The 20,132-nt window shown below is 44.7% G+C and overlaps 1 protein-coding gene across 1 annotated transcript in view; it reads right to left on the minus strand.

Moving 5' to 3' along the window:
* Positions 1-2,812: 2,812 nt before the first annotated feature.
* LOC138265514 (vomeronasal type-2 receptor 1-like) overlaps positions 2,813-20,132 on the minus strand; it is a 209,543-nt gene continuing 192,223 nt past the window's right edge. Inside the window, exons 5-6 of the mRNA XM_069213298.1 lie at positions 6,014-6,137; positions 2,813-5,136 (exon numbers count right to left, since the gene is read on the minus strand). Of these exons, the coding sequence (XP_069069399.1) occupies positions 4,142-5,136; positions 6,014-6,137 (1,119 nt within the window). The 3' untranslated portion in view covers positions 2,813-4,141. The remainder of the gene's footprint in view (positions 5,137-6,013; positions 6,138-20,132) is intronic.

Raw genomic sequence — 20,132 nt, forward strand, 5'->3', positions numbered from 1 at the left:
CCTTTAGTATAGGTTCAGAGGGCTAAAGATGGTGGGTCAATGTTCATTAGAATAAAATCCACCATCCTGGCATTGGGCACCTAAATTAGAGTATGTTTATATGCCACCAGCAAACCAACAGCTGTGTGGTATGCCACGACTATTTTTGCTAGCGCGATTCACTTACCAATCTTACGAAAACAGTACAAGTCCACTGTCTTGTCTTGATCACACCCTAGTGTTCTGTCCTGAGTGTTATGCATCCCACCCTGATTCCTAATACTTAAGTGTCCTCAGGGCCCTCTGTTTTCTGATAGCTTTTCTTATTTTGGAGACAAGGTTGTTGGTTTGTCTTAGGATACTGGGTTTTTCTGGATTTAAGCCCTACCATCCAGGAGACATCAATTCACGTTCTCTTCTCCTGTCCCTACGTTGGCAGGCTTTCTCTGGATTGGTCTGTATCTTTCAACATAGTGGATTTAGACTTGTTTCTATGTATTCAGGCCATGGGCCACTGTGCCAGAGGAGATAATGAGGTGGTTCCAAAATATCCTGCATGGTGTGACAAGATGGGGTCAAAACTATCCTTTTGCTATCTTCAGGTATGAGAGTGGAGGGAGGAGTTCTCCAGGGATTCCCGTTGTACCCCCTCTGCTTATTATATTCATTAAGCAACTACTACCCATCATCAGTGCCAGAGTCCTGCAGTTTTACTGGCATGTAATTGAAACGCACATTTATCTACATTTCAATGTCACAGAAGATGACTTCTCCAACTTAAAAAGTGGCCTGGCTAATGTAGGCTATTGGGTGAATGGCAGTGGTTCTAAACTGAATGATGCTAAAGCAGAACAGATGTTTTTCACAGGCAGTGAAGTCACAAAATATGACCATCACACAATTTGCATCAACGCCACCTTAATCGCTTGGCTGTCTCACTATTTTTGGGAAGACAATAACAAATTCTAGTCACGGACTTAACAGTCCACATAAGATGGGTGGTCTGTGTATCGTTTTGCCAGCTGAAACAAGGATTGCCCTATTTTGAACAAAACAGCGTAAAGTAACAGTGAGGTTCCACCTTAGTGCTAAACTCGGTTATACTAATGAGGTACTAGGAACACAGCCAAAGGGCCAGAATTAACTGCTTCAGTTCGTCCAGGTCATGTAAACAAGGCTAGTTCTAACAGTTCTGACAGCATCAGTGCCGGTATAGTATGTTTATATTGGCTACTTATGTACACAAAACTTTTTAAATAGTGAGCCTGGTATTGAAAATGTCTGTAAGGTACACCTCATATCTACTTATTTGATAGAGTTACCTTGATCCCATGAAGGGCACTCACTAAGGTTTAATGCTTCTGATAATGTCACTAAACTACACGGAAAGGAAAATGGGAGATTCTCTCTTCTAAGCTCATAGATATGGAAGCCATTAGCAGAGGAAATCAAACTTAAGACAACCCTCATAAAAGCTTTAAACGAGTTTTCTATTTAACTCTTAAGCTCCCCTTCATTTGAGGATTCACCAGATGATGAGAATATCAGCAAGTTTGTAAGGCTCTTGTTTTTATGGTACTTAGCTCATAGAAACAATCTGTTTGTAGAATGTGCTCAGCAAACAATTAGAATAAAATGAATACTGTTTCCACCCTCTCAATGCCTCCTAGTGTACTCCATCACAGATCTCTTGCTGTCACTGCCTGGTGTTCATGATCCTGAGAAGTAGTTGCCCTTCTCCGTGAACCCATTATAGACTCTTAAGTTTAGCAGATCCTTGATTACCTCATCGTCCTTCTGTGTGCCCCATTATTAACCTTTCCTTTAATATCTAGGTACACGTAAGTAATTTCACACATAATCCTAAAGATTTTCTTGGGTTGTTGCACCCAAATGGGTGGGCACAATGAGGCTCAGGTGGGTGACATGTATCTCGTTGCTGAAATAGGGGTTTAGCTCTAGGCCCAGACCCATTCATGATATAAAGATTCTTGGAGGGCGTGTGTTCACGTCAAAACTAAGGAGGACAAAAGGGATGGCTGAAGCATTCAGGTATTAGTCTCTGGATTTACAAGTGGTGAAAGATGTTGGAGAGTCCATATAAGTGTGCTTACAAAGAGAAGGAATGTGGGGCACCATCAGAGATACAGAAACAAAGCTTCAGAAAGGCCTGGGTATGTCTTGAGATTGGACTTTTATCTAAGATTGCATGCTTAGGTGTTACTTTTGCATTGGAGGTATAATGGGTAATAGTAAAGTATGCACCCCCCATTATCAGAAGTACGGAGAAAGAAGGTTAAAGTGCCTTTCCAAGGTACATGTCTGAAGGTGGGAGGCATGCCGGGGCCTTCTTCTCCACTGATGTGGGAAAAAGAGGCTCTGGGTGCCTCAACTACTCATGAGGGAAAAAAATAGCTGATGGAAAACTAGTCACGCCTATACTATGCGACGTAAGGGTGAAATAGGAATCAATGGATATGGGTGAGGATTCCTAATCTTTTTTTTTTTTAAATAAGGAAAAGATGATAATTTGACTAATATGTTAGGGTCTCATAAAACAACACACCCTGATAAAGCCTTCATTACCATCTCCGGGTAGACCCTGCTGGTTTGGTCAAACCACACGAAAAGCCCAGAGAGGGACTGGATCCTTCGAAGGCAGATCCTTTTGTGGTACCAACTGTAAACACCAAACGGAGAACCAGCAACAACTGAGTGTGATCCATGCCCATTTGATTTTCAAAGGAGACATGCTTGCCCGAGTGGCATGCAGTATGAAACAAGGTAACCTTAAAAGCATGACCAAAGAACAAACAATCGAGACTGTAGATAAAATTATTTATTAAAACAATTAGTTTATACCTTTTCAGAAGAATTAACAATCTCGTATTTCTCAATCATATTTTTGAGTGAATTTAGATGGAAAACCAACCAAACACCACAATTATAGTCGTGCTCTTCAGATATTCATGTTAGAAGGGCCAAGAGTAGTGCCCCACTTTTACAGAACTTGTCAAAATCAAACGTACACTATGTTGCCTTCTATTTGTCTCTCCCAACCCGTGTAGCTGTGATTGTCTTTTAGAGAGTGTATAAGTGATGAATCTCCCAGTGGCATAATGCAAAATGATGGGGCCTCCTGAATAATGTCAAGAGGGACCCCCTGAGTCTCCCATATCTCACAGACATTCTTCGACCTTGGTTTGAATTGGAGCAACCTGAAGGGCTGGAGAGGCCCTGAAGGTTTGGGTGGTCCGCTGAGCCACAGGGCCTGGGTAATGCCACTGGTATCCCTTTTGCTCACTTTCGTTCCTTAGAAGAGTGTTTCAATATTTTTTGTAAAGTGTTATAGCTATATATCGCAATGCAATAAAGTACTCTGGAATGGAATGGAATGTATTTGAGTGACAAAATGGAGGAATTTTCGAAAAGCCAGGCGCACGAATACATGCAGCCGTGTATGGCAGAGAAATGAAGCGCTCAGACTGCACCCATTCCTGATGATACAGCGACCACGAATGAAAATGTACATTTTTTGGTCACTGTCTTGCAAACGTTTCCTGAAGGTGGTTAGAAAATCCCTAGTTCATGTTGACTCCTGATCAACGGCATTCTATATGTTATAGTTTTAGCTAAGGCTTGTTAAATCTTTATAGAAATTATACCTGAGAAAATAGTGCTGGGTCTGTGTCAGTGACTGTGTGCATATATAAAATAGTCATATAGAATAGTTCCCTGTCACTCATAGTAATCTGTTTTTAATTTATATTCTCAATTCTTAACCTACTCAATGTCAATCTGCAAAGAGGTACATTTCAGAGCTCAGCGAAGCTGGTTTGTGAGTTCTGCTGCTCTATCCTGCTTTTTTTAATTTTTTTTTTAGAAAATGTATTCCAAACATAGAACAATACATCATAAAAGTAAATCTGAGAATGAAGGGCAAAATAAAAAATAAAATACATCTCTTGAATAATGATTACAAATAGAATTTAACGAAGAGAGTATTACATTCATTCACACAATACGGTCAAAATTCTTCACTGTGCATAAACAAAAATATATATTTACGAGCACACAAACAAATTTTAAATACGTGCATGTAGTGATGGTACTATTTTTAAGGTCTAAATTAAAATCATATTCGATATATGAAAAGGTAGCTCTATTCATCGAGCACAACAGTTGATATTGTTGTATTGTTAATTTCACTGGTCATTGAGGCGGAGGTGGGCGGAGCACTCTTATCATTAGTGGCGGCTCTGCCCCCTACAATTTCTTCGGTGTTTCTCTCTGGCTTCAACAAAATGATATAACATTTGGGGACAAAAATGCAACCAAGCAACCCAAAACTGGAAGCTAAAATGGCAAATATCTCTACCGCCACCTTAAACTTCCCCCTCGTGCTCAAGTAGGCAGGAACGAAGGATATCCAGACGATGAAGAAAACCAACATCCCGAACGTGATAAACTTGGCTTCGTTAAAGTTATCAGGAAGTTTGCGTGCCACAAAGGCGGTAATGAAGGACAAGATAGCCAGGAAAACGTCGAATCCAAACATGGAACACAAAAATTCAATCGAGCCTTCATTACATTCAAGAATGATTTTGACATTTTGAGATTCCATATTTTTGTACACCCATGGTGGGTACAATAAAAGGTAAGCAGTAACGACCCCAACCTCAATCGATATGCCAATCAAGCCCACAAGTTTTTGATAGAGAGGTCTCATTAATGTCCCTCCTTTTCCTGGAGTCTTGGATTTGGCTGCTCTCGCTGACAACATTAACACAATCGTCTTACCCAGTAAGCACGATAAACAAAGAGAAAAGCCAAGGGCAAGAGTTGTCTGGCGAGCCATACAAGACCACTCAACTGGTTTTCCAACAAAGAGGATTGAGGTGAGCAGAGTAATAACCAATGAAAACTGAATAAGAAAGCTTAGCTCTCTGTCATTGGCTTGTACAAGGGCGGTCTTCCGGTGCATCACATAAACCACTGTGATGGCGATGACAATGAGGGCTCCAAAGACAGACAGCGCTATAAGTGTTATCCCCAAAGCTTCTTCGTAAGCCAGGAACTCCACCTCCTTCAGCACGCACTCATTCCTTGCCGCATTTGACCAGTAGTCTGACAGGCAAGCAACGCATTCTCGCTCATCTGTAGAACAAATAGAAATAACAGCAGAAAGAGGACTAAATAGGTGCAAACATATTAATTTAGGAAGCAATACAAGTAATAAAACAGAACACACTCAAAGACAAAATGTGAATCAACAATTTGGCTCAGAAACTGAACTATAAATTGTTTTGTAAACACGAGTGCCCAGTAATCTACCCATTAACTCCCCAACTCCAGTTATTGATTTCTGGGGTGATGGTAACTGTCGGGGGTTGGAGTTTATAGGCTAATACTAGTGGATCCTGAAGGCCACCAAGAACAGGGAATTTTCAATTTTTTTGAGAGATTTCATTAGCTTAGAGGTGATATGTCTAGGAGAAAACCACTGGGTCAGTGGTAAACCTCCAGAACTTGTATTTCCGATGGGGCTAGTAAATGTAAAAGTTCCCGATCCCACCTGAATTAAAGGGGGGCTTGTAGTGAGGGCCTGGCTATGCCATGGTTTAGGTACAATGCTAGAGAACAACCTTCTCCCTCAGGAGGTTTTAATGACTGTTCCAGTCAATAAAACGTGGCACAACTTCAGATCGGGTGTCCCACAGATTCTCCATGAGTGCTGCTAGTGCGCAGCAGTTTTACATCCAATAAGGGAGGCGTGGAGGTCTATGTAGGTATAGATACATATTTCATTCTCATTGTTCGCATCAGTTAAACGATACGTTTTTATAAAGGAGTGCAACAAGTAAAACTTGTTCTCATACGTGTACAAATGGTAACCGATGTCTGAATAGGAATTTACCTATCTTAAGTGTGGGAGTTGCATGTCAGGTTTATTCCTACATAATACAAGTGTCACTCACTAAATAACGCGTGTGCTCGTGTGTGTGTGTGTGTGAGAGAGAGAGATGTCCCCTACCTGTGCCGTTTGTTATCTCGCCTTCGGCACACTGAATGCAGTCAAAGCAGCAGACCGGTTCCCCTTGCCTGATGCCCTTCCTGGTGCCAGGGAGGCAGCTTTCACTGCATACCGAATGGGGCGACTGTGAAAAGAACATCAGAATAATAAATATATACAGTTTTTCCATCCAGTTACATTCACATAGATATTCTTGATCGCCATTCCTTTGTACCACCTGCGTGTATTTCTTTGTTAGTGCAAGCGATGCTTTAAAGCATTTAAACATTTCTTTCTCGTGACAGTATAAGAAACACCCACTTTAATCTCTAAAATGTAATATATGATTTTTCAGTAATAAAACATTATGGTAAGCATTGCATTAAAGCATTAGCTCTTCATCCTTCCTCGATCATTCACCTTTACACTACAAGGCTGAGTAATGCTTGGATTACTTACCGGTAATCTTCATTACTCCGATTCTTCCTTCCTCGTCCCGTTCCGAAGTGATGGAGTGAAGTGCACTCTTCACTCCTTACATCACATCTAGCAAGCTACTTCTTCCCTTTCCATGAAAGGGAAGAAGGACAAGGAGCATATAGCCCCTCCTCTCCCCTAGAACTACCTGTGTATCACCAAGCACCACAACACCGGGTGATCAAAGAACAAGGAGGGAGGGATGTACTGAATGGGACGAGGAAGGAAGAATCAGATTAATGAAGATTACCAGTAAGTAATCCAAGCATTACCTCCTCATCGTTCCTCCTCGTCCCATTCCGAACGAATGGAGGAAGGCCCAAGCAAGAACACGTTCAGCAGCCACACGAAAGTACCAAAAGGAACACAATAAGTGCAGTGCAAATTTAATGAGACAGAAAAAAACAAAAGCCCTGGAATACAACAGACCACCAGCCACTGACATGAATAGTTCATACCTAGGGAGCTGCCTCAGGAGGAGGAAGCAGCAGTGACCAGGGGCTTGGAATCAAAGGAAAATTCAGAAATCTGAGCAACGTCCAACCTGTAATGGGTAATGAAAGTGGAAGGAGAGGACCAGGTGGCATCCTTGCAAATATTCCAGAGGGAAACCCCAGACCATTCAGCACAGGAGGCCGCCATACCTCGTGTGGAATGAGCATTTGTCCCAGTTGGAACCTTCCAACCCAGGGCCTGGTAAGCCGAAAAGATAACAGACTTAATCCAACTGCACAAGGTGGAAGAAGAAGGCCATCCGCCCTTCCGCACAGGCCCAAAGCTCTCAAAAAGTTGGTCAGAGAGACAAAACTCGGAAGACCTAGCCAAATAGATCTTCAAAGCACAGACATCATTCAAAAGAGACAAGGAAGGTTCAGAGACCAAGGACTCCTGAGGCAGGACAGGGAGTAGAACTTCCCACTCACGAGGAAAATAAGAATTCACTTTAGGGAGGAACTTAGGATCCAAGGAGAGGACGACACACTCCTCAAAAATGCACAGGTAAGGAGGCCAACTAGCCAAGTTATTCAGTTCACCCAAATGCCTGGCAGTGGTACTGGCGACCAGAAAAAAACATTTCAGAGTCAGAAACTTAAGGGACACTGACTCCAGGGGCTCATACAGCAGGGACTTCAAATGAAAAAGCACCACAGGAAGGTCCCAGGGTGAAAAGGGTTCCGAAGTGGAGGACGAAGAAGGCTGAAACCCCAGAACAATTTAGAGACCATGCCTGCAAAGGAAGATAAATCATCCCATTGAGCCCAAAAGGTTTTAATAGAGCACCACTGACGTTTCAGAATAGCCACGGAGAGACCCTTATCAAAACCTTCCTGAAGAAACTGAAAATCCGCAGAGGAAGGGACAGATACAGGTGACAAAGTCTGGGCACTGCACCAAACAACAAAGAAACCCTAATGATGTGCATAAGCCTTGTTAATGGAACCCCGTCTAGAAGACTGGAGGGAACGGGAAAGAAAGACCCTGCTTCATGATGCCCTCCCTCTCAACCTCCAGACAGTGAGACGCAAATGTGCCAGAGTCTGCAGAGGAAGGAGAGGGACGGACACAGAGGAAGGCATCAGTGGAAGACATCACTCCGGCCCCATCGCTAGGCGATGGAGAAGAGGGAACCAAGGTCTCTGAGGCCAAAAACGAAGGACCACAACCACCTCTTCCACCTCCCGGAGCATAAAGAAGAGGCCAAGGATTGGTCAGGACATAGGTCTCTAGTGCACTCTGAGTGAGGAACTAGGTGAAGAAGAGGGGTAGCTTGGCATTCAAGGGGCTAGCAAAGAGATCTACTGTTGGAACACCCCAGTGACTGCAAAGCTGAGAAAATGCAGAAGCCAGAACAAACTCCAGGGAGGATGGGAACACCCAACTCAGAAGATCTTCCTGAAGATTCATCACCCCCTGAATTTGAATGGCCCACAACTCGTGGAGATCTAACTCTGCCCAGGACACGATGAGGCAGGCATGGAGATTGAGGGAGGAGGGCCCGGTGCCAAACTGGCGACTGATGTACGACACCGCCACTCGGTTCTCCACCCAGACAACCACCAAGTGATCCCGAAGAGGGGAGGCAAAGACCTGGAGGGCATGCCAGATCCCTTGTTGCTCCCTCCAATTGGAAGACATTGAAGCCTCCTCCAAGGACCAGAGGCCCTGAGCAGTGAGGTCCCCCAAGACTGCCCCAGCCCAGGTTGCAGGCATCGGTAGTGAGGATGAAAAGAGTCAGAGAATGAAGAGGAGAACCATGGTCCAAGGAAGGAGGATACAACCGCCAGAGGAGATCCTGGCAAATTGAAGCAGAAACAGGAATATGAGCCTTGCAGTTACCGCTGGCCAGAGTCCAGTGAAGCAGGATATGGTGCACCACCGGGCCCAAGTGGAGGCGCACCGATGGCATAACATCCAAAGTCGCTGCCTGAAAGAAAGAAGAGAAACAAAGTAGCACCATTGAGGCCAACAACCGGGACAAGCAAGATAGTGGCAAGGAAGGGCAGAAATACCGGAAAACAAGCCTCACCTTACTATCAGACCCTGAACATACAGCCATTCCCTCACAGAAGCGACCTGAACCTGCAGGAGGCGATGAACGGACTGACGGAGCCAGTCCCACTGGGAGGCAGGAAGGGACACCATCCCCCGCTCTGTAACAAAAAAGGCACCAATATACTCCAGTTGCTGAGAGGGATTCAGGTGGGAGTTAGAGGGATGGATCAGGAAACCAAAACTTTCCAAATGGGACACCGTGGAGGCCGTGTCCACCAGAGATCTGTACAGAAAGGGCGCTTGGATCAGAAGGTTGTCGAGATACGTGTGGACCAAGACACCTCTGGAATGAAGGGGACCCATCACTAGGGCCAGAACTTTGGTGTAAATCCTTGGGGAGGACTTGAACCCAAAGTTAAGCACCCTGAACTGCCAGTGTTGGGAGCCCACCGCACACCTCAGGAACTTCTGAGAGGCAGGAGCCACCAGAACATGGAGGCGTCCTGAAGGTCGATCTTTGTCGGGAAATCCCACTGAGAGACCAGCAAAATGACCTGACGCAAAGTGGACATCTGAAAGAGCAAGGTCGGGACAAAGTGGTTCAGAAACAGCAAGGTGATGATCAGTTGAAAATCCCCTGTGTCCTTCCTGACCATGAAGACACATGAATAGCAACCGTAACTCCTCTCCAGAGGAGAAACCACAAAGAATCATGTTTCAGGGCCAGGGAGTCGACACCATTGGCCAAGGTCAATCTCTTCACTTGATCCCGAGGCCACGCTGTCTGCAGGAAGCGAGGATCTGGAAGCCCTGGAGAAACATCCAGACAAACACCCAGGGAAACCACCTGAAGAACCCAGGCATCTGTGATGGAAGTAGCCCAAACAGGAAAGAACTGACTTAGGTGCCCCCCAACAGGAGAAACGGAGGGGGCAGCCCAGTCAGGAAGGATGTTTCGGACCACCCCTTATCACCAGACTGATGGGAGGCATCCCCTAAAGCAGGCCTAGTAACCCTGGGAACGGACAGGCTGGGAATCTGGGTGGCGTTTTCTAAGTTGATCCCCCGGTCGCCTACCACCATCCCAGACCTTAGGCTTCCGACGGAACGGCTGTACAAATGTTTCTGACTTTTGAAGGACTTTCTGAGGACTTCCTCCACTTCATCCCCAAAGAGCTTTGAACCTCCAAAGGGCATGCGCAACAAACAGTTCTTCTCAGATGAGTCAACCCTCCAGCCCCTGAGATGAGGATGACGCTGAGCAGAAACAGAGACAGCAGTGGTCATTGCAGAAGCCTGAAGAGAGTCAAAAGCAATATCAGAGAGAAATTTAGCTTGAACTTCCATACAGGACAGCTAATCAGATAAATCTTCACCATCTTAAATAGCAGATGAGAGCAACTGAAAATCCTTGACCAGGGACTGTGAAGTATAGACCCCATAAATTTCAGAACGTAAGGAGAGACTGAGTCTAGCGTGAGACCGATTGAGAGTAGCCTCAACCTTCTTATCAAAGGGATCAGTCAAATTAACCGCCACCGAAAGTAGGGAAGGTTTCCTGGTAAGGTTAGAAATCAAAGAATCCAAAGTGAGAACTTGAGGAACGGAAGTCTCCCCTTGGGACAAAGGATAAAGGAGGCCCGTAAAGCGAGGAACAGAGACTCTATCAAGATCCCTTCATTCATGTAGTAAGGATTGAACAGCAGGGATGAAAGCAAATGGGAATGGAAGAATTCTGGAACTGACGGAACCATTCCCCACTAGCACATGGTTGGTCCACATCCACAGGGATCTGGAGATTGGACGACAAATAAGAGACCACTAGTTCCAAATCCTCTTTCAGAATACATGTCCCCTTAGCAGAGGCACCAGCAGGAAACCCCAGATCATCCTCATCATAATCAGGAGGCAACCAGGAGGACACCGAAGAAGGGGAAGAAACAGATGAGGCAGAACCAGAAGAGATGCAGGAGAAACAGGGAGGACTTCTCCTGCTTCAAATCATAAGCGTCCAACAGATGACAAACAATGTCCTGGAGTTGGGCGTCAGGAACTGGGAGCAGCAAATCCCATCACGCACCCCTTTAGGCGGCAAGTCAGAAGACAGGTGGTGACTCTTCTGAGCATGTTTCCCCATGTCGACAGTGTGAGGAACAAAAGAAAAACACACAGAACGGCCTGGAATAAAAAGCAACAGAGGACCCCGTAGGACCACCAAGAAAGTCGGGGGAAAAAAAGAAGGACCCCCGGACAGCCAAAAATGACACCCAAGGGGTGGAGAAAAAAGGGCAAGGGGTGTGAAGGCTGTATGTAGCTCCCACTTCCAGGACCCCGGCCACCAGGTAAGGTAGGCCAAGCCAGACCGCAGGGCCAAACCACAATGGAAGGCACCCAGTCAGACCAACCACAGCAGGCTGTAGAAACTGAAAGCTGCCAAAATGAAAGCGTAAGAGCAAAGGGCAGGCCCAAGCAGGCAACATGACTCAGGGCAAAGGGGGTCGCCAAAACCAAGCAAAGGGGCCCAACAAAGCACAGTCCTCTGTGACACAGGGAAAGCACAGACCACGGCCAAAGCAGGACAGAAGCCCTGTGGCAGCATGGCCCAATCGGCGCGCACCCCTGACCTCAGATACCGGAGGACAAACATAGGTAACGGCCATGACATTCCAGGGGACACTGTGCAACGCACAGGACACACACCCCCAGAAAGAAGCGAGGAACCCCCAGAGCCCTGGAGACGCCCGTGTAGCCCACAAGAAGGCACCTGGGCCAAAGCAACCGGGAAGCGCAGAAGCACGCCAGACCACAGCGACGGGCAAAGGAGCTATGTGTAAAAAACAGCAACCTACAGCACCAAAGAAGCTGTGATAAACAGACTGCAAGGAGCACCCACACAGCCGCCCTTACCGTACAACGTTGTAGAAGAAGAACTCCAAAGGGCGCCCAGGCAGCCCTTCACAGCACCTGACGGAAGAAGTTGAGGGCACAAAAAAAGAACAGGTAGCTCTGGGGGAGAGGAGGGGCAATATGCTCCTTGTCCTTCTTCCCTTTCATGGAAAGGGAAGAAGAGGCTTGCTAGATGTTACGTAAGGAGTGAATAGGGCACTTCACTCCATTCGTTCAGAATGGGACGAGGAAGGACGATGAGGAGGTAATGTCAGGGAAATGGCCAACCACACTTCTTTAAATCAAAAAAGTTAACACCCTCCCTTTTGCATGGGCACATACATAGCTGATGTTTCACCAGGAAAGTCCTGTCTGCCTATGTGGCCTGAAGCAGACTCTTGGGGGATGCTCTCTTCCTACCCAATCTTTCTTTGTTTTATACATTTGTTTTGGTCGGGATATGCTATAGAGAAATTTGGTTTATGCGCCCTCAAATCCAAATTCATACTCATTTTTTATGAATTGTTTTTTATTATAGATGTTTGCTATGCGGACCTGTTCCTGTGACCCTGAGCAAGTCTGTGTGGTTCTTAATGTCACTTAATGTGAATGGATCTGTGATTCCCCTAGCTATGCTGTGTCACCTGCAGGCTGTGTAGCAGTCCAAAGTCAGAGTTGCTCTTTTTAAAATTTATTTTTACGAGAGACAATGTATCCAGATGATTTATTTGGTGTGAGACCAACGATAAAGCAATTGAACAGCAGGGATGGTGTGGCAGGATTAAAATAGGTGGGTGACACACTCCTTGGAAGCAGCCTAGGCGTGTCAGTACCACAGGAGGGAGTACTGGGGCAGGATTGTTACAGAGAGGGACGGATCCCCAGTAGAACAGGGAGAGAGTGATGGTGCGGATGGCAGGGAGCATGGTTGCAGAATATAGAGTGGGAGACAGGCCAGAATAGTAGTAGGGTGGGAAATTTGAAAAAGAGCTACAGCAAGAAGTGGAGAAAAGGAGTGACCTTTGGGTGGGCCTGGCACCACTGTGTGATTAAGGGCTGTTTAAGAAGTTGTGTCTTCAGTCCATTTTAGAAATGAAGAAGAGAGGAGGCATGGACCTTTTTGACAACATAGTAGTCTTATACCCATGGGGCGCAGCAGAGCAATGATTGACATCTTGTTTACTCCCTCCTGTAGTGCCTGATTTCCATTCCATTGATGCTCCTGTGCTGACAGTCCTGATCTAGTTTTCCATCTAAAGGGTGTTGTAGGTATTTACTAGCTATAAGACACTACAGCAGGCCTTGAATATTACAAGGGAGGTCAGGGAGTTAAGGGAGTTAGCTAATCATCCATGTAATTCCATTATGCTTCAGACGACCTTTCAAAGAAATATTGGGAACCCAATCGGCCTAGTCTCCAAAATGTGGTCACTAGGCTATTGGATTTGCCAATGCTTGTTCACAAAGCATAAGCATAACATATTTTATTTTAAATGTAAAATGTTTGGGGGTGCGTTACAGTGTATACGCCTGTATGCAGATGCATCAATGGGCATCTTGGAATATTTTTTCTATATTAAAGAATCAAAATGAACATCAGCGGGCCATGACTCGTGCACATGAAATGGCTAGCCATTTTTAAATATATTTTCTGAAAGAAAAAAAATCCAAAATGGCCACTAATGCCTGTGCTTATATTGTGATGAAACTTAAAATGTGTATGCATCATAAAACACTGCTGTGCATTTTGGCTTTTTCTTTGGAAATGTATTTACTATTCGAAGATGGCCTGTGGCGATTTTCAAATTGTAAATGAAATTACCAAACCCTATAGGAGTGCAAATATAAAGGATCGAAGTAATAATGCACAACTCTCAGGCCCTCTCAAAAAAAGAAGAAACATAAAAATGGAAGGGAACAAGAGGTTCGAGGAGAGTGGTGAGGAGCGAAGGGCCTGGTAATAGTGTACTGCCGCCAGGTTCTCACAAATGAAAAACATATTAAAAGAATAAAATTAAAGTGGAGGGGACAGTGGAACAATAGACAAACAAGATTGGGGGAGTTGAAAAATATCGCAAATGGAGCAAGAGAAGTGAGTACAAGGAAAATTCTATGCTCGCAGCCAATAAAACAGTAACTCCCTGATGTCAATAGTGGAAAGATACAAGTCATGCAGTGAGAAGGGTGATAAAAACGAAATGCTTCAGGCTAGAACAAAAGGAAGAATTTAATCAGAAGCATCGAATTGAAATAGTCAATAAAGCCATTCAATAATAAGCAAAGTGTTGATCAAAGCCCACTCTAAGTATTGTACTGATTGGTGACAAAAAGTGTTTGACAGTTGACTGCTAAAGCTGTCAGCAGAGGAGACCTAAAATCGGCTCATACTTGTAGAAAGGTCTTCATCAGTGCCCAGTGGTTGTTGGGTGTGCAAACCAATAGAACATTACCTCTGTCATTTTGATAAAATAGCCATGCCTGGTCAGGCATAGGGATATCCATTTCTTATAGGAAAGTCTTCTTTCTTTGGAACAGACTCTGTTGGCTCTAGCCCATCTTTGTTTTACGCACACTGTGAGCCCAGAAGCTAAGATTGGTGTTTATTTTGAAGCCCCACAATTGCGCTTTTTTTGGGTAGTGATAAAGTGAAGAAATTCAGAATACTCTTTGAAAGCCGTTCTTGCACCAGCAGTTGCTTGCAGTTGGTGGTGAGGAGTAAACATTCATTTTTGGCATGGTTTGGCTTCTGAAAAGCTTTGAACATCGATGATTGGTGGCAATAAGGGTGTCTTCTGATGGGCAATGTAATGGTCAGAAAAGACCTACAAGTACAAGAGACTAACCTTCATCCAATGGTAACTATTGATAGTCTTCCTAGCCACAATTACTCTCAAATATTCCATGAACAGTTTCAAAATGAATGGTGAGAGGGTGGAGTGTCAAGGGATGCCACACATGATGGGGGTGGTTTAAGACTTTGATGAACATATGCAGAACAACTGAGTCCTGTTCTTCATGACTTTACAACAACACTTAAGAATGTCAATATGAATTGCAAGACTTCTAAGTAGCATATAGTGGTAATCAGATTTACACTGTTGAAGGTTACAAACAGGTCAAGCAGGACACGAAATTACCCACAGCACTGAGGTGTGATTCTAGACTTGTAGTTTGGCAGGACAGCATTTCTTCAAAAGGGGTAAGGTACCTGGGAAGGCATTGATGATGTCCAATAGATGTACAAATGGCTTCAAGTGGGTTCTCATTCATTATCAGTGTTGGGATTACCTCATCTTTGTATGAAGTGGCGATCAAGGATTTAAGGAGCTGAGGTACATCGTCAGGAGAGATGTGGCAGTGATGTTAATTAGGGCCAGATGTAGGTAGCCTTTTGCACGTCGCAAACTGCGAAAAACGCAGTTTGCGATGTGCAAAAGGCCAAACACGATGCCCAACCGCAAATTGCGAGTCGGTACCGACTCGCAATTTGAGGCTGCGACTCGCAAATAGGAAGGGGTGTTCCCTTCCTATTTGCGACCGCATCGCCATGCTGAGTTGCTTTGTGACCGCGAATGCGGTCGCAAACCAACTCGCAGTTACCATCCATTTGAAGTGGATGGTAACTCATTCGCAAAAGGGAAGGGGTCCCCATGGGACCCCTTCCCCTTTGTGAATGCCCCCCAAAAAAATTTTTCAGAGCAGGCAGTGGTCCTATGGACCACTGCCTACTCTGAAAAAACCGAAACCAAATGGTTTCGGAAGTTTTTCTTTTTGCAGCTCCTTTTCCTTTAAGGAAAACGGGCTGCAAAAAGAAAAAAAAACAGCTTTTTTAAAAAAGCAGTCACAGACATGGTGGTCTGCTGTCTCCAGCAGGCCACCATCCCTGTTAGTGCATGGACTCGCTATGGGGTCGCAAACTGCGACCCACCTCATTAATATTCATGAGGTGGGTCTTTGCGACCCAATAGTGAGTCGCAGAAGGTGTCTGAGACATCTTTCTGCATTTCGTTTTGCGAGTTGCAATTTGCGAGTCGCTATGACTCGCAAATTGCAAGTCGCAATTTTCTACCTACCTACATCTGGCCCTTAGTTACCAAATTTTACCAGTGCTTTATTTGTAAAATAATAAGTACACTGGCCCGAAATTGTGCTTGGAAAATACCAAGGCTGCATAGTCTTGATTCCACCTCATGCCTCTTTCACCACTAGACATTTCGTGACCTTTTATCTATTCTTGCAGGTCCCTACTTTCTCCCTTTGTCCTGGGGTTCCCATTGTTTACTTCATTCTTCTTCCCCCCTGGTGTTTTCCCTCTCTTGCTCTGAATCAAAGCCTGATGAGGAAAAATACATTTCGGTCCCCAGAAGTGAGTGCCAGAGGGCCCCACCTGCAACCACCGGCTCAAATTAAGCACTGGATTTTGCCAAGCTTATCAACTAATGAGAAGATGAAGCCTCAGCATTTTCTTATGATTGGGGGACATGGGGTTTACAGTCTTTGATTGTTTTGAAAAGCATGATGTGCCTGCTGGAGGCTTTGTGGATGATGGTCTATTTGAAGCTGGCCTTGGCCTGTATGATTAGTGCTTGCAGCTGGGCCATAGAGTCATCAATGTTCTCCATTTTTTATTTCCTAGTCTAATGGTCCAATTCCTGTCAATGATGTCTTGTCTCCACCAATGTTGGGTTTGTTCTTCCAGGAGAGAAAGAGAGATGGGGGAAACAGAGAGAGGCCCAGGGAGAGATAGAGGCTTGAGAGTGGTCTCTTTTGTCATCTGGTGGGTGTGATTGAACTCTCTGCCAGGATTGTCAGGTTGACACTGAGTGCTGGAAATGTTTGAAGGATCTATTTATCCGCTCTGTTGGCTCTACTTGACCATGATGGGTATAAGATGTACAGAGCAGGTCCAAGGCAATGGCAGTATGGCCAGTACAGTCCGTATGGCCAGTACAGTCAATCTAACACAATGGGTAGAAGGTGAGGTTTGTCATGGCGTTTCAGATGAAGTCCACAACATCGCTGTTGCTGTGAGTAATAGAAGAAGGAGCTGAATGATGTTGTACTTGCCCATTAGATCAAATAAATTCTGTTTCAGGGCTCTGAATCATATACTGCTTGGGAAGTTGAAGTCAAACATGAATAAATTAAAGACTGCTGTCATGTGTTTAGACGTTACAGCACTGAATACAGGGTTGGTGCTAGGTGGCTGGATGATTTTGGTGGAATATGATGATCTGTGTTACTTAGAGTTCGAGGTTGCGGGGGAGGTTCTTGAAGGTAGGGAAGGTCAGTTACAGCAGATTTGTACATGGTCATTAGGAATGGCTGTTAACTGTGAATTCCCTTCCAGTTTGGTTCTGCCAGTCAATTTAGTGGATGTTGCAATCTTGCACAAACAGGGCCTGAAGTGTGTGGGTAGTGGTCAAGTCAGAGCAGGCCTCTTTAATAATGATGGCTTCAATATTATAAGTAGTGATAGCATTAGCTATATCTGTTGCGTGTTTTACTGTGGACTCATTAATCAACATGATTTGTGTTCAGTGTGCTTGGAGAAAAAGGGTGAGTAGAAAACAGATAAGGGTTGGTTGGGTCAATAATGTACAGGTGGAGTACAGGTGTTTTTGGTAGAGAATGCATGTAATGTAGACATGGTGGAAGTAGCTGTGGAGATAAGCATATGTGTACGGTGTACTCCTCTATAGTGTGATTTGCAAGCAGAAAGGTTTCTAGCCTTTAGCAAAGTCACCTACTATTCCAACTGGCAAATGGTCTTGTCTTTGTCGGGCCTTAGCTAAAAAGACCAAGATGAGAGATATCCTGATAGTCCTATGAAGAGAGAAGAACTGGTACCTCCAAGCAGGTGCACTGCATGTCCTAGGCAACATAAAACTATTGCCTGTTGAGGACTGGGTGCAATGCTTGAGTGTGCTGGTAACTGGCTCAATTTATACTGGTGGGAGAGCTTGTGGGTTAGTGGGGACAAGCAGAATGGGTGCTATAGAAAACTGTGTTGCAAAATCCCTCTGTCTCCCACAGTATGATTGCACTGCTGGAGTGTACTGGGACTGCAGATTTCACAATTTAAACTTCTCCCCTGATTGTGTTCTGAGTCAAGTAAAAAGTGTGCTATTTGGTGGCAAAGTAAGGGTCAGGTGACCCTTCAGCCTTTGAGGGACAGGTGTACTGCTGAATTGCTCTATTTCTGAGGTTTGGCATAATTTAATTTTCCTCGAGTGCTGTGGTGAGTGAGCTCACATGTGCTACTGGTAGCAGATTGTGCATCCATTTCCTAAACAAATATTTCTGCTTATTCACAAATATTAACTGTTCCTTAATATTAGTAGTGTGGGGAGTGAAAATAAATTTTCGAGATAAAAGTATGCCAGGCAGCTTCAACATTGTGCAGAAAAACTGGGTTGTGTTTTTGTTTAAAACCCTCAAGGTTTCAATTAGGTGTGGAGATCCTGCTGTGCACTTTCACCCCCCACCCCACCATCAAGAGAAGTCTATTAATGCTTATATAAACCCTTAAAGAGAGTTGTAGTTCAAAGACTTTACCCTCCTGAAAGCCAGATGTTCTTTCACCCTCAGGCCTCCTACCTCTTGCCAGGTTTCAATACTCCCTGGAGTGGTGCGACAGGCTCTGACATAATATATTTGAGAGACGTTTTCAAGAAAAGAAAACCATGGATGCACAACCTGCATTAAGCTGGATTGCCAGATTTTCATCATTCCCATGTCAGGCCAAGATATGTTGCTTGTTTGCCTCTGCACAAATGATGGATATAACTGAAACACTTCTCCACAGATAAGTTTTTCTTTTAAATGTATGATTAAGAAAAGCCAGGGGTGCTCTGCATTATCCATCTTCACCGACTTGACCTTTTCGATTTCAGGCTGAAGAATGAACAGGTCTTTTTTGTAAATTTATTATAGCTAAAGATGTATATGCATATCAAAGGCTAACACTCTTCTCTAAGCAGGTTTACACAGATTCTTGCTTGATGGAACAATGTGCTATATTATAGCTCAGTTAAGTTTCTCTTGAACCCTGATTTATCAAAGGCAGGTGTGAAAGCTTTTAATAAAATATTAATAAAAAATGGAAAACTTAACTCGAGTGAATGAAACTAGACCTAGCTAAATCTGCTTTCCATAATCATACATTTGCTTTAAACTCTGCATGACTTATGCTGCCTGACTTGCTAAATTGTTATCGCAAATACATTGTTCAGAATTAAATAAATGTTTCATTTCTAACCTTTGTGTAGCTTATGTTACCAAACTTTTTCTTTCTTAACAATGGAAGCTGTATTATATTGCACTTTTTGCCTTTCTGACCTGCTCTAGAATGCACCAATTTGCACACTTTGGCCCTCATTATGACAGTGGTGGTAAATCCCACTTACCGCAAAGGTGACGGGCACCAACATACCACCGCAGTGGCGAATATCTGTTCCCCATATAATGACACACACACACCAATCCGACAGAATACAGCCACATACACAAATCCACCAGCCCAAAGGTCAGTGCTAAAGTGGCAGTACCCACACCCATACCGTTACGCCAACAAAGCAACGCCCACCACATGATTACCCACGAATCATCACGGACATTCAATGGTGGTAAACCATTGGTGGTACATACCACCGCGCTCAGAATGGACACCCACATACAAAACAACACGAAAAACACACACCTGACACTCATACACATACCACACCCACTCACAGCACCATAAAACACACACCCACATTACCCACAACTCTTTACGAACAACAATTACTGCCAGGAGATTGACACAAACAGCACAGAGACAACTAGACACACAGACCACATACACCCATACATCCCTCACACACCCAACATCACACACCCCACCCCATTACTCAACACACTCTCACCAACACCCCCCACACAACACCCATGTCCCCACTATGGCATCCCCGTTTCACTGATGAGGAGTTATGGGTCATGGTGAAGGAAGTAGTCTAGGTAGAGCCAGAGCTGTTTGGAGCACAGGTACAACAAATATCCATTGCCAGGAAGATAGAGCTATGGCGGAGAATCGTGGACAGAATGAACGCCATGGGACAGCATCCAAAAACAAGGGACGACATCAGGAAGAGGTGGAACGACCTACGGGGGAAGGTACGTTCCGTGGCAGCAAGGCACCAGCTCGCTATACAGAGGACTGGAGGTGGACCCCCACCAACTCCCCCACAGCTCACAGCATGGCAGGAGCAATTCTTGGCATTACTGCATCCTGAGGGACTCGCTG

The sequence above is a fragment of the Pleurodeles waltl genome, chromosome 11, assembly GCF_031143425.1.
Source record: "Pleurodeles waltl isolate 20211129_DDA chromosome 11, aPleWal1.hap1.20221129, whole genome shotgun sequence".
Taxonomy (NCBI): Eukaryota; Metazoa; Chordata; class Amphibia; order Caudata; family Salamandridae; genus Pleurodeles; species Pleurodeles waltl.